Source organism: Odocoileus virginianus, chromosome 25 (genome assembly GCF_023699985.2).
Source record: "Odocoileus virginianus isolate 20LAN1187 ecotype Illinois chromosome 25, Ovbor_1.2, whole genome shotgun sequence".
NCBI classification, from domain to species: Eukaryota; Metazoa; Chordata; class Mammalia; order Artiodactyla; family Cervidae; genus Odocoileus; species Odocoileus virginianus.
In genome coordinates this window covers 29,331,874-29,347,729 of record NC_069698.1, presented here as the reverse complement: position 1 = coordinate 29,347,729, position 15,856 = coordinate 29,331,874, and the positions used below count along the sequence as shown (strand labels likewise).

The window sequence follows — 15,856 nt, the reverse complement described above, 5'->3', positions numbered from 1 at the left end:
TTGAAGAGGAGTTGATCAATTCAGTCAACCTTTCAAGTATACTTGATGAACTCATCTGATGCCCTTCAAGATGGGAGCCCTTTGGAGGTTTATCTAGTCCAGTGTGGGGGCTTCCTTGGTGGCTCAGTGGTGAAGAATCCGCCTGTAATACAAGAGACGTGGATTTGATCACAAGATTGGGGAGATCCCCGGGAGAAGAGAGTGGCAGCCCACTGCAGTATTCTTGCCTGGGAAATCCCATGGACAGAGGAGCCTGGCAGGCTACAGTCCACTGGGTCACAAAGAGTCAGACGCAGCTTAGAGACTAAACCACCACCACCTTGTCCAATGTACATATAAAAGGAAATCTCAGATGAGTGAAGCTTAAACTGACACCAATGGGACAGAATGTGTTTAAAGAAAGAAATAGGGAAAAGTATGGGGACAAAGAGTTACCTGGGGAAGGTTTTCAAGTAGAAAAATTATATAGGCTACTGTACATTGATAATGAGATGTTCCTCTGTGTGTCTAGTATAGGAGGCTTGCTGGAATGTATGTGATGAGCCTGAAAATATAAGTGGTGACCTGATTCTATACAACTCTGATGTCACATTAAGAAGAGGATTTTTTCTTAAGAGCCTTTAAAAGTTGTGAAAATGTAATGGATGTGATCATGTGTGCACTTTAGCAAACTCACAATACCACAGTAGAGAGATTAAAAGAGAAATCAGAAGACAAGTTTAAATAGAATACTCTTGAAGTAGTTAAGGAAGAGATAAGACACCCTCAACTAGGACAGCGGTGACAGGAAAAATAAATGCAGGTGATGTTACAGATCATTGTAGCGTAATGACTATATGTAGGTTCTGTCGCCGCTGCTGCTAAGTCGCTTCAGTCGTGTCCGACTCTGTGCGACCCCACAGACGGCAGCCCACCAGGCTCCTCTGTCCCTGGGATTCTCCAGGCAAGAACACTGGAGTGGGTTGCCATTTCCTTCTAGCGTCAGATATACAGGATTCACACTCTGAACTTACCTACCACAATAAATGTGTCATTCCAAAGCCTACCACAGGCACCATCATGTCATCTTTATTTAATACAGTATTCCTTAACTATTTTATAAGACTGTGCAAAGTACATTGTAGTATTCAGTATCTTCCTGTAGAACTGAAATAATTTGTTATAGATATTTATGTCATGAATGTGAACTCTATCATATCAAACACAGTAGTAATTCTGAATCTACTGATGTCCCAGAATAACTGTCTAAGTCACTCTGCATGTTAATGTAAAAAGAATTCAGGTCTAATCCAGGCTATAACTAGCTCAGTGAATTCTCATTTCTGCTTTTCAGCTCATATACAGAAATGAATACTTGGGTTCTAGCCAACTACATTTCTGTTTTTCCCCATGGAGATTTGAGCCTTTGTATCCTAAACTTAGATCTGCAAAGCACATACTATATCAAAAGTCTACCTATTATATTTTTTTTTCTTTAAAAAAAACTTACCACTATCCCGCTCCCAGCTCTTGTCATTTTAACCAGATTCTTTTCAGTTCATGTTTATTTCTCTTCACCCTATTTTTGTTTGGAGCTCTAGGTAATACACATATTGCTGCATGTTCTTGTTTTGGCTTACTGCTCAAGCCACAGTGAAAATGTGGCTCTCAGTTTTTAGTTGTATATGTATGTGTGTGTGTGTGTGTGTTCTAGAATAGGGGCTAATGAGAAAAAAAAATAGACTCAATTTGGATTTGCTTTACTTTTTTACATTTATGGAACTGTTTCAGTTCCCTTTATCTCACATATATAAATCCTTTACTATAAAGAACACCTCCAATTTTTTTTATCACTTGTAATAAAGCACAGGGCAAAATCCAAGACAGAAACTAAGAATTAGCCAAAAATAGGTAAACACTATTTAATTTTACTTTTTTTATACTTGCTAAGGGATATACAAACCTCAGACACACATAAGCAAGTGTCACAACATTTATATAATTTGAGAAGAGTAAAAAATTACTTTTTCCAGGTGGGAAGGAGAGAAACCTAGAGGGGTAGGATGGGGTAGGAGTTTGAAGGGAGTTTCAAAAGGGAGGGGACAAACGTTTACCTATGGCTAATCCATGTTGATATATGGAAGAAATCAGCTACAACAATATTGTAATTATCCCTCAATTAAAATAACAACTTTCCAAGACCAAAAAAAGAAAAAAGACATTCCTAAGATTCTTTGTTGCTGTGCTAGACTCTGATGAAAGGGTTATTTTTCTCCAAAATGTTTTATTTGAGAGAAAAGAAAATATTTTAGTACCCCCAAATACACAGGGTGAAAGAAATGGTATCACTGAGCAAAAATGAATTACTCTACAAACCCCCAAAAGAGCCTTTTACAAGTTGAAGAGGGTACAGTACCAATTATACTATTATCTCACCCTACTCTCTGGGTGAATAGTCTGAAAGCCTAAAATTACAGTTGATGTTCAATTTCTTGGCTTCATTTGCAAATTGGAGTCATTTTCTTTTTTTTTTTTTTGTGAATGCCATAAACACATGTTATATTGTTTAAGAGTAGCAGCCCTTAGTTTGTTATGATATTTTTCTCTTTTTTTGTCCCCTATGTCAAAGGACCTTTTTTTTTTTCTGTCTTAATTTGGCTTGTTGCAAATTGATGTAATACTATGTTTCTGAATGATTTGCAGTGGTCTTAAGTGCCATTTGAGCGGAGGCTTTTTGGCTTATGATTTGTGAGGAGACCATTCTGGAGAAGGTCCTCCAACTGGCCAGATGTGTCATTTTGGAACAGATTGAGGGCCTGCCAAAACACCATTTGCTGCCAGTACCGGATATTGTAGGGGTGCTCACCACCCTGTTACCATATTTTTGCAGGTCTTAACATTGCATAAATAGGCAGCTGTTCTCTATTTAGAATATAAATGAATCACCAGCTTGCTCTCCCTAGAGGATTTACCTGCAGTAGGGAACCACAGTGTTAACCCCTTCTTCCCCTCCTGTTGGAACATCACATTTATGCACACTTCTCTCAGCCCATTCAGAAGCAAACCCCTATGCATATAAATCGCATCTTTCTTGCCAGTTAGACAAGAGAGCTCAAAAAATATGCAGTTCACTCTGCTCAAATTGAACACATTTCCACAGCAGCTAAAGCAGTAAATTAATCAGCTTATAAACTGAGAGTGAGCAATTTGTGCTCACTTTTTTCTTATGGTTCCTTCAATAGGAGACAAGGTTCTCTGATCTCATAAAAGGCCATGACTTCATTAAGATGGAAAACCATGTTGTTGCAAGAGACAAGAAAAGAAAAGCCCTAAAAGTCACTCAGTTTTCTCTCTGGACCTATTTTCAGGACAGGGGATTTTTATTTATTTGGAGAAGAACAATTAACCTGGAGACTTAGCCCAACAAAGAAGCAGAGTGCTGAAGTGGGTCTCATTATGGAACATCAAAGGCAGTTGGTTTGACCTAATCCATGTTTGCAGCAGATGATTTACATAACAAGCTAGCACAAGCTGCCCAATTTTGATTTCAAATAACTTGACCAGTTTCAAATAGCTTGACCAATTTACATATATAAAATGTATGTGTGTGTACATGCATACACATACACATACATATGCACACATGCATTTGTGTGAATGTGTGATTGTTCTAGCCCAAAGTATATTGGGAAAAAAACTTGTCAGTGTTAGAATATTGAAGAATAGAAAATTTCAAAGCAGTTATAAAAAGCGGAAGCTGTTGTCTTATATGGTATATTAGCTGCTTTCAACTATATTTTCATTGAAGTATTGTTGACTTACACTATCACATTAGTTTCAGGTGTACAACGTAGTGATTCAATATTTTTATAGATTACACATGATACAAAATTATTATAAAATGTGGACTATATTCCCTCTGCTGTCTGTTATTTTCTTTTAACTGATTTATTTTATAACTGGTAGGTTGTACCCCTTAATCTCCTTCACCGGTTTTCTCAAATACTTCTTTGAATGTTTACCCTAAAATAGATATAGTCCTTATTTGCTAAATAAATCAGCATTCTGCAATCTGATGGGAGGGAGTCGTTTCTCCAGGCTTTTCATCTTGCCAGGGGAAGAAAAGTACAGAGATAGATAGGTGACATTTGGAGAGCCAGGCATGCCAGATTTTCGGAGGTTACAACGGAGGTCCAACCTGCTGTTCTCCTAATGAAAGGAGGGGAAATTCAGACTGGCAAAGCTGCTATAAGGGATATCTCTGCTCCGAATGTCACGCTGCCCAGATGTCGCTCGGCAGGTGGAGATGCAGACAGAATGAAAATGTAGTCCTGTGTATGTGGGTGCTAGTGCGTTACAAGGGTGAACAATGAATCTATCTTTGGAAGTGTAATGAGAACAGTGTGGATCCTGTCCATATTCATGTCACCAGAAAGCGTTTCTCAGAGAGATCTCACTCCACTTCCCCTCCCTGACTGATGTGCATACATGCTCCCAGACCGTGTGCATATGACATGTTTCAGGGCTTTCATTTTAACAAGCATGGCAATTAATGTTCATGTATTTATATACATGTATGTATACATATATGCTTTTTGAATAGAAGAATGGGATCATATTACCTAGACAGTTTTGTACCTTGAGTTTGTATTAAATCTCAGAACTGCATCATGAGTGTTTCTCATCTTATTTTCCTCCAGCTTATCTCATTTTAAACTCAGATTTTATAGAAGAGATTCATAATCATATAACTAGTCACTTCTCTGTTGATGAGCACTCAGGTTGGCTCTGACATATTTTAAGACGGGCATGTTTAAGACTTGAAGTTGCCTTTTGCAAGAGAAACCTAAAGTTACTATCACTGAATTTTCTTTTACTGCAATTGTTTTTCTTCAGTGTTACGAGATGACTTCCGGCAAAATCCCACAGATGTTGTAGTGGCAGCCGGAGAGCCTGCAATCCTGGAGTGCCAGCCTCCCCGGGGACACCCAGAACCTACTATCTACTGGAAAAAAGACAAAATTCGAATTGATGACAAGGAAGAAAGAATAAGTGTGAGTAAAATTAGAGTGGATGCCCAGAGGGGTTGGATACCAAGCTTTAAAATGGATGTATTTTATATATATTATTTGTATTATTTTTATTTATATTATTTGTTATTTATCATTAATAAAGTTATATAACTCTATTTGAGTGCTAATTACTACTTATACTATATTGAAAAGACTGAAAAAGGATACCCAAATGAAAACTTTGGAGTGAGGCTTCAAAGAGACAAAATTATATAAATAAAGTGCATATGCTATATTAATAACTGGACCAATCTGAATATGTAAATATATCTTTTTAGTAGAATATTGATGTCAAAAGCTCTTTTTAGGAACTCCAGATGCATTTATTGATCATGCAGTACATAAGTGTCAAAGTGTAAATGATGACCATAAACTGTATTAACTAAAACATTTATTTTCATACTACTTTCAAAACTATAAAAGGAAATAATTTGTGTTGATGAATATTTCAAGCTCTTTTCCAGTTTTTCCAATGTAATATTTATAACTAAAATATTACGAAAATTCATTTCAAAGTTTAAGAGATGTAGAGTAAAATCAATGCTAAAATAACTGCCAAGTTCTGCAGTTTAACCCTTACAGAAAAATAATCCGTTTTCAAGGGAAATTGATCATCATTAATCAGTTGATTAATATCAAGACGAAACACCCAGAAAATGGTAAAAAGTTAGAGAAATGGTGTACAGACTCTTTTTTTCAGAGGATCTACTCAACATTAGTATGTGGAGTTTGTGAGAGCTGGTCACTGAAATAGTAGATAATGCCTCAAACTTCTGACATTGTTCTTAGTACAATTTTTGTACTTAGTACAATAATGAAGAATAAATATATTTTATTTAAAATAATGCGTCATTTAACAGAACAAATGTACCATTTCTATTAAAATGTCCATATAGTCTGGGTGTCTATTATCTTTAAATATATAAGTGAGATTTTATTCTTACGTGTACATTGTGATTACATCATAACACAGAACCAGAGAGGCCATGCAAAGATCACAGCATATTCACATGAGTATTCTTGTTTGAACTGTGGACAGTGGAGATCTACAGTGAAAAATCATTTGGTTCCCAATGGTCTGTGTTTGGCTACCAAACTTAGGAGAATGCGCTTCTGTTAAATATTTTCTTTTTTGTGTTTGTAATCATTAAATTTTTGCTTTGTAACAAATCATCCCACAATACAACCATTGCACTTACTCTGTGATTCTGTGCGTGAGTTGACAGTCATTTGCTCTTGGCCATGTTGGTTGGTCTTTGCTAGGCATCCTCCAACTTCTGTGGCTTGTCTGAAAGTGTTCTGACAGCTGAATGACCTAGGATAACTTTCCCAGACTAACATGTCTGGCCATTGACTACCTCGCAAGCCAGCCATCTTGGTTCTTCTCCTCATAGCCTCTCATCTTCCAGAGACTAGCTTGGGCTAGGGGCTCCCCAGGTGGCACCAGTAGTAAAGAACCTGCCTGCCAATGCAGGAGAAATAAGAGACATGGGTTTGATTCCTGGGTTGGCAAGATCCCCTGGAGGAGGCCATGACAACCTATTCCAGTATTCTTGCCTGGAGAATTTCATGGACAGAGGAGCCTGGTGAGCTATAGTCCATGGGGTCGCAAAGAGGCAGACACGACTGAAGTGGCTTAGCATGTACCCAGCTTGGGCTCATTCCCATAGTGGTCTCAGGGTTCCAACTGCAGCAAGCAGTCAAGTCCCTATGTGCAGGTACCTTTCTTCTGGTAAAATGCTGCTTTAGTTCCACTGAACAAATCAAATCATACTGTCAGTTTTATCTTCAAGGGGAGGAAAATGGCCTCCATGGTTTGTAACCTGTCGTTTATTCTACTGCATTTAGTTGAGAAAAGGTTGACGATCTTTTCTTCCTAAGTATAAAAGACTGTTGAAAATACTTTGTTATGACATGGCTAGTTTTAGAGCCTGAAATATGTCTGATGAAAACATACCTACTTGAGTTTTGTCTGCCTGTGAAATTAAAAAGTAAAGGAAGAAACCAGCATATTCTTATCTCATATCTCTTTTTAAGAGAGATTAAAAAAAAAAAATCTAAATTAGAAAAGAACCTGTAAATTGATGATACACTTACTGAAAAGCTTATTCTGCTGTAGTATCCTCTTAAAAAACAATATTTTAACATCACTATATTTGTTTATTCAAACAGAAATGCTTCTTATTTAAGAAACATTTAGGGGGCCACCTATACAAAGCCAAGTTTGTACCAAGTCATACTTATCATTCAAAAAAATTGTTTTTTTTTTTAATTCAACCTCACATTCCTCTTCAAAAGTTGTCTTATAAATACAGTTAAGATGAGACAAAGATAATTTTAATGCTAACAAATACCCCATGAAGACAGAGATTTTTGCTATTTGATTTGCTACTGAATCTCAAGAACCTAGAACACTGCCCAGCCAATAGAAGTACTCAACAAATACTCATTGAATTTTTCTGAGTCAATTGGATCTCATTATATTATCCAAATAAAATATATAGTGCTTCTTTCTGATGACAGATGTCAATAGAAATTCATTCAACAGAATTTCAGCGTGAAGATCAACCATGAGGTTTAGTGGCAGCAGTCACTAGTCTGGAATAGGATCAGGCAAGAGAAAGACTGCCTTAAAGAAGCATTCTCTAGAAAGAGAATATGGAGGCTTACATGGAAGCAGAATTTAAAAGATGCCAAAAGAGTGGGAGAGTTTTGTGTCTTAGACACTCAACTGTTTCTTTTAGAGAAAAAAAGATGTGCTTAATTTTTCAAGATTTTTTATTAATGATCTTTCTTTCTCTGTTTCTTTTCTTTTCCTTTTTCTTTTCTTTTCTTTCTTTTTTTTCCCCTCCAATTTTAACAGATCCGTGGTGGAAAACTAATGATCTCCAATACCAGAAAAAGTGATGCTGGGATGTATACCTGTGTGGGCACCAACATGGTGGGAGAGAGAGACAGTGATCCAGCAGAGCTGACTGTCTTTGGTAAAACTCTCTTTTAATTTATAAATTGCTATTTATTATCTACTCTTTCTTCACTTTCAAATATTTTTGCTAATACCAAACACCAGGCCATATACGATGGTTACTTATGACTTATAGTGAGCTGAATAAACTAGAATTGTCTTGTTTTCTGGTTCTTTCAGATGAAATCTTTGATTTGAAGAAAATTAAACTTTTGAAACAATTTACCTGCTTCATTCCTATATACCTTATAAGATTTTGCCTTTCATCAAAATGTTAAAAATTACTCTTTCTCAGAATCTGTTGGAGATTATATCCATACAAAGTTTATCATTCATTCCATTGTGATGCCTTTATCAAATATTTATTATGTGCATGACATGAGGTAAGGCTTTTAAAAATTAGAGAGTACACTGTAAAGTCATTTCACTTGTCTTCTACTTAAAAAAAAAAAATTCAGATTGAGCTACTTGCAGTTTTAGCTCATGATAAAAAGACTAGCTTGCAAGTTATACACACGGAATCAAAAATTTAAAAAAAGTTAATTAACAAATTTTGCTATGATATTCATGTTTCTTCAACTTTAAGAACCAAGGGCCTCTTTAGCTGGAGTAATTTAGTTAACTTTATTTAAAACATGACTAGATCTGTATCACAGAAGTAGTCAAGAAAACATTAGAAAGGAGGAAATTGGAGATGATAAAGATGATGGAATAAACAAAAGTAAGGAAAATATTGCAGGGCAGCTGTCAAAAATTGAAAGAGAAATATTAAAACAGTGACAGAAAATTGGAGAAAAATGGAGATCCTCAAGATACCGGAAAATGAAACATCTTTTAGAAAATATTGAAATCTTATTCAAGTATCTGTATATTATACGAATACACCCAAACATACTCACATACACATATTTATATATGTGTGTATATATATATATACATTTATATATAATATATATGTGAATAAAACAGTCACTGTTACAGATACTATGTGATTTTTAAAAATATGAGATAATTGTGAATTTTAGACTACTCTTTTTGCACCAGTAAAATAATCTTCTGGACCTGTGTATAATATAAGATACCACGTCATTCCTCCAGAACACGCAGAGGGCAGCATCAGAATCTGGCATGCCTCCCTAAAGAAAATTCTTTGGCAGCTTGGGATGTGCTGCCCATGGTGTAATGGGAATGCCATGATGCAAAAAAGAGCCATAGTGTGATTTCCATTACATTTAGAGTGTTAGGTGTGCTTTATGAATATGTACCAGAGTTCAGACCTCTCTTTTCAATTGCTCTGAGTACCAGGGAATCTCTGGTCATACTCCTTGTGGCTACTAAGTAGCTTCAGTCCCAAATGACAAAACCAGGAGAAATCTCATAGTTCATGAAAGGAATTGATCAGTAAAAACAAAACTGTTTCAAGTGTGCATGTTAATTTCTGTCCTGTGGAGTTCAGAGAAGTATCCATTTTTGCCCTTATATTTCCTGCAGTCACCTTTAAGAGTCTCAGAATGTGCTTCACTCATAATGAATAAAATACAGTTTTGCCTGCTAAGATATGAAATTAGTGGTCACCAAACACTAGCATTGAAAACCCACAATACAGTTATTCTATTTAAAGAAACACTCATCTCTATTCTACTTTAGCTGCCACCAGCTTCAGAACAGAAAAATGTTGCATTAGAGCAGCATATATTGCCTTCAGAAAAAAACTGAAAATGTTTAGTGTTAATACCCAAGTAATTAGATTTACCAAATGTGACTGTGTTATGACATATTTACCCTTTCTCATCTAAAAACATGATGAGAAATACAGAATATCACTAAATATGTCAGGAATTACAGGAGGGACTTCTAAATTATTTTGAAAACAACTGTAAACCAAAGAGATTAAATTTGTCTACAGGCAGCTCTTCTGGAACAATTGATTTAAGGAGCAGAGAAACATTTCTATTGTGGTATAAACTAGTCAGAACAGACCTAAGGGGTTATAGGTATAGTATTAAGTTGTGGGAAAAAGTAAAATTCCATAATTGAAATTGAAAAACAATCCAAACCAAGGAATAAAACATTAAAAGAATCATGATGGCTGAAGTCTATCAAGGTTGTGACTAGTATTGTTTGAGAAAGACCCCTACTGTACCTTGATTCCCCAATTCTTAGAGAAAATAAAATAACTAGTGTATTTTGTATAATAAGGGCTTCCCTGGTGGCTCAGAGGGTAAAGCATGTGCCTGCAATGTGGGAGACCCAGGTTTGATCCCTGGGTCGGGATGATCCCCTGGAGAAGGAAATTGCATTGTATAATGAGGTCTTCTTAATTTTATTTTGCTGCTGTATATCCAATAAAATGTATTCTATTACCGATTTGTATTGCATCTTCGTTCAGTTCAGTCACTGAGTCATGTCCAACTATTTGTGACCCCATGGACTGCAGCACGCCAGGCCTCCCCGTCTATCACCAACTCCTGGGGTTAACCCAACTCATGTCCATTGATGATGGACAGCTCGTCACATCACGTGGCCAAAGTACTGGAGTTTCAGCTTCAACATCAGTCCTACCAATGAACATTCAGGAATGATATCCCTGAGGTTGGACTGCTTGAATCTCCTTGGAGTCCAAGGGACTCTCAAGAATCTTCTCCAACAGTGCAGTTCAAAAGCATCAATTCTTTGGTACTCAGCTTTCTTTATCATCCAAATCTCACATCCATACATGACCACTGGAAAAACCATAGTGTTGACTAGAAGGACCTTTGTTAGCAAAGTAATGTCTCTGCTTTTTAATATGCTATCTAGGTTGGTCATAACTTTCCTTCTGAGAACTAAGCGTCTTTTAATTTCATGGCTGCAATCACCATCTGCAGTGATTTTGGAGCCCCAAAAAATAAAGTCTGACACTGTTTCTCCAATTATTTCCCATGAAGTGATGGGACCAGATGCCGTGATCTTAGTTTTCTGAATGTTGAGCTTTAAGCCAACTTTTTCACTCTCCTCTTTCACTTTCATCAACAGGCTTTTTGGTTCCTCTTCACTTTCTCCTATAAGGGTGGTGTCATCTGCATATCGGGCGTTAATGATATTTCTCCCAGCAATCTTGATTCCAGCTTGTGCTTCTTCCAGCCCAGCGTTTCTCATGATGTACTCTGCAGATAAGTTAAATAAGCAGGGTGACAATATACAGCCTTGACAGACTCCTTTTCCTATTTGGAAACAGTCTGTTGTTCCATGTCCAGTTCTAACTCTTGCTTCCTGACCAGCATATCAGTTTCTCAAGAGGCAGGTCAGGTGATCTGCTGTTACAATCTCTTGAGGGATTTTCCACAGTTTATTGTGATCCACACAGTCAAAGGCTTTGGCATAGTCAATAAAGCAGAAATAGATGTTTTTCTGGACCTCTCTAGGTTTTTCGATGATCCAGCAGATGTTGGCATTTGATCTCTGGTTCCTCTGCCTTTTCTAAAACCAGCTTGAACACTTGGAAGTTCATGGTTCACATATTGCTGAAGCCTGACTTGGAGAATTTTGAGCATTACTTTACTAGAGTGTGAGATGAGTGCAATTGTGCGTTAGTTTGAGCATTCTTTGGGATTGGAATGAAAACTGACCTTTCCCAGTCCTGTGGCCACTGCTGAGTTTTCAAATTTGCTGGCATATTGAGTGCAGCACTTTCACAGCATCATCTTTCAGGATTTGAAATAGCTCAACTGAAATTCCATTACCTCCACTAGCTATTTTTTTTTTAGTGATGCCTTCTAAGGCCCACTTGACTTCACATTCCATTATGTCTGGCTCTAGGTGAGTGATCACACCATTATGATTATCTGAGTCATGAAGATCTTTCTTGTTCAGTTCTTCTGTGTATTCTTGCCACCTCTTCTTAATATCTTCTGCTTCTGTTAGGTCCATACAATTTCTGTCCTTTATCGAACCCATCTGTGCATGAAATGTACCCTTGGTATCCCTAATTTTCTTGAAGAGATCTCTAGACTTTCCCTTTCTATTGTTGTCCTCTATTTCCTTGCACTGATCGCTGAGGAAGGCTTTCTTATCTCTCCCTGCTATTTAGAACTCTGCATTCAAATGAGTATATCGAGTACATTAAGGCTGTACATTGTCACCCTGCTTATTTAACTTATATGCAGAGTACATCATGAGAAACGCTGGGCTGGAAGAAGCACAAGCTGGAATCAAGATTGCTGGGAGAAATATCATTAATGCCAGATATGCAGATGATACCACCCTTATAGGAGAAAGTGAAGAGGAACTAAAAAGCCTGTTGATGAAAGTGAAAGAGGAGAGTGAAAAAGTTGGCTTAAAGCTCAACATTCAGAAAACTAAGATCATGGCATCTGGTCCCATCACCTCATGGGAAATAGATGGGGAGACAGTGAAAACAGTGTCAGACTTTATTTGGGGGGGCTCCAAAATCACTGCCGATGGTGACTGCAGCCATGAAATTAAAAGACACTTACTCCTTGGAAGGAAAGTTATGACCAACCTAGACAGCATATTAAAAATCAGAGACATTACTTTGCCAACAAAGGTGCATCTGGTCAAGGCTATGGTTTTTCCAGTGGTCATATATGGATGTGAAAGTTAGACTACAAAGAAAGCCGAGCACCGAAAAATTGATGCTTTTGAACTGTGGTGTTGGAGAAGACTCTTGAAAGTCCCTTGGACTGCAAGGAGATCCAACCAGTCCATCCTAAAGGAGATCAGTCCTGGGTGTTCATTGGAAGGACTCAGGCTGAAGCTGAAAATCCAATTCTTTGGTCACCTCATGCGAAGTGTTGACTCATTAGAAAATACCCTGATGCTGGGAGGGATTGGGGGCTAGGAGGAGAAGAGGATGACAGAGGATGAGATGGCTGGATGGCATCACCAACTCGATGGGCATGAGTTTGAGTAAACTCCGGGAGTTTGTGATGGACAGGGAGGCCTGGCGTGCTGCGATTCATGGGGTCACAAAGAGTCAGACACGACTCAGTGACTGAACTGAACTGAACGGATCTTTCCTTTTCTCCTTTGCTTTTCACTTCTCTTCTTTTCACAGCTATTTGTAAGGCTTCCTCAGACAGCCATTTTGCTTTTTTGCATTTGTTTTTCTTGGGGATGGTCTTATTCCCTGTCTCCTGTACAGTGTCATGAACCTCTATCCATCATTTATCAGGCACTCTATTAGATCTAGTCCCTTAAATCTATTTCTCACTTCCACTGTATAATTATAAGGGATATTTTTTAGGTCATATCTGAATGGTCTATTGGTTTCCCCCACTTTCTTCAATTTAAGTCTGAATTTGGCAATAAAGAGTTCATGATCTGAGCCCAGTCTTGTTTTTGCTGACTGTATATAGCTTCTCCATCTTTGGCTGCAAAGAATATAATCAGTCTGATTTCGGTATTGACCATCTGGTGATATCCATGTATAGAGTCTTCTCTTGTGTTGTTGGAAGAGGGTGTTTTCTATGATCAGTGCGTTCTCTTGGCAAAACTCTGTTAGCCTTTGCCCTGCTTCATTCTGTACTCCAAGGCCAAATTTGCCTGTTACTCCAGGTGTTTCTTGACTTCCTACTTTTGCATTCCAGTCCCCTTAATGAAAAGGACATCTTTTTTGGGGTGTTAGTTCTAAAAGGTCTTGTAGGTCTTCATAGAATCGATCAACTTCAGCTTCTTCAGCATTACTTACTGGTTGTGGCATAGACTTGGATTTTGTGATATTGAATGTTTTGCTTTGGAAACGAACAGAGATCATTTTGTCGTTTTTGAGATTGCATCCAAGTACTGCGTTTTGGACTCTTTTGTTGACTGTGATTGCTACTCCATTTCTTCTACGGGATTCTTGCCCAAAGTAGTAGATGTAAGGGTCATCTGATTTAAATTCACCCATTCCAGTCCATTTTAGTTCGCTGATTCCTAAAATGTTTATGTTCACTCTTGCCATCTCCTGTTTGACCACTTCCAATTGGCCTTGATTCATGGACCTAACATTCCAGGTTCCTCTTTACAGCATCAGACCTTGCTTCCACAAGTAGGTGTTGTTTTTGCTTTGGCTCCATCTTGTCATTCTTTCTGGAGTTATTTCTCCACTGATCCCAGTAGCATATTAGACACCTATCCACCAGGGGAGTTCATCTTTCAGTGTCCTATATTTTTGCCTTTTCATACTGTTCATGGGGTTCTCAAGGCAAGAATACTGAAGAGGTGTGCCATTCACTTCTCCAATGGACCACATTTTGTCAGAACTCTCCACCATGACCCATCCGTCTTGGGTGGCCCTACATGGCATGGCTCATAGTTTCACTGAGTTAGACAAGGCTGTGGTCCATGTGATTGGATTGGTTAGTTTTCTGTGATTATGGTTTTCAGTCTGTCTGCCCTCTAATGGAAAAGGGTAAGAGGATTTTGGAAGCTTCCTGATGGGAGAGACTGACTGAGGGGGAAAACTGGGTCTTGTTCTTGTGGGCGGGATCATGCTCAGTAAATCTTTAATCCGATTTTCCTATGATGGGTGGAGCTGTGTCCCCTCCCTGCTATGGTGGGGAGAGGAGCTACCATATGCCTGAGGTCAGGGGGTCATGAGGAGATACCCCTCATCCAAGGTAAGGAACAGGGCTGTGCTTTGCTGGAGCAGCCGTAAAGAGATACCCCCTGTCCAAGGTAAGAGAAACCCAAGTAAAATGGTAGGTATTGCCAGAGGGCATAAAAGGACAGACACAGTGAAACCATAATCACAGAAAACTAGCCAATCTGATCACAGGACCACAGCCTTGTCTAACTCAATGAAACTAAGCCATGCCATGTGGGGCCACCCAAGACGGACTGGTCATGGTGGAGAGGTCTGACAGAATGTGGTCCACTGGAGAAGGGAATGGCAAACCACTTCAGTATTCTTGCCTTGAGAACCCCATGAACAGTATGAAAAGGCAACATTATAGGACACTGAAAGAGGAACTCCCCAGGTCGATAGGTGCCCAGAATGCTACTGGAGATCAGTGGAGAAATAAGTCCAGAAAGAATGAAGGGATGGAGCCAAAGAAAAAACAATACCCAGTTGTGGATGTGACTGGTGATAGAAGCAAGGTCCGCTGTTGTAAACAGCAATATCGAATAGGAACCTGGAATGTTAGGTCCATGAATCAAGGCAAATTGGAAGTGGTCAAACAGGAGATGGCAAGAGTGAATGTTGACATTCTAGGAATCAGCAACCGAAAATGGACTGGAATGGGTGAATTTAACTCAGATGACCATTATATCTACTACTGTGGGCAGGAATCCCTTAGAAGAAATGGAGTAGCCATCACGGTAAACAAAAGAGTCCAAAATGCAGTACTTGGATACAATCTCAAAAACAACAGAATGATCTCTGTTCATTTCCAAGGCAAACCATTCAATATCACGGTAATCCAAGCCTATGCCCCAACCAGTAACACTGAAGAAGCTGAAGTTGAACAGTTCTATGAAGACCTACAAGACCTTTTAGAACTAACACCCAAAAAAGATGTCCTTTTCATTATAGGGGACTGGAATGCAAAAGTGGGAAGTCATGAAACACCTGGAGTAACAGGCAAATTTGGCCTTGGAGTACAGAATGAAGCAGGGCAAAGGCTAATAGAGTTTTGCCAAGAGAACGCACTGATCATAGAAAACACCCTCTTCCAACAACACAAGAGAAGACTCTACACATGGACATCACCAGATGGTCAACACCGAAATCAGACTGATTATATTCTTTGCAGCCAAAGATGGAGAAGCTATATACAGTCAGCAAAAACAAGACTGGGAGCTGACTGTGGCTAAGATCATGAATTCCTTATTGCCAAATTCAGACTTAAATTGA

The 15,856-nt window shown here is 38.3% G+C and overlaps 1 protein-coding gene across 16 annotated transcripts in view; it reads left to right on the top strand.

Annotated features, from left to right (window-relative positions):
- ROBO2 (roundabout guidance receptor 2) overlaps positions 1 to 15,856 on the top strand; it is a 1,429,762-nt gene that overhangs the window by 1,233,503 nt on the left and 180,403 nt on the right. For all 16 annotated transcript variants that reach the window (XM_070455070.1, XM_070455067.1, XM_070455068.1 and 13 more), the window contains exons 3-4: positions 4,876 to 5,033; positions 7,915 to 8,035. In XM_070455070.1, the coding sequence (XP_070311171.1) occupies positions 4,876 to 5,033; positions 7,915 to 8,035 (279 nt within the window). The remainder of the gene's footprint in view (positions 1 to 4,875; positions 5,034 to 7,914; positions 8,036 to 15,856) is intronic.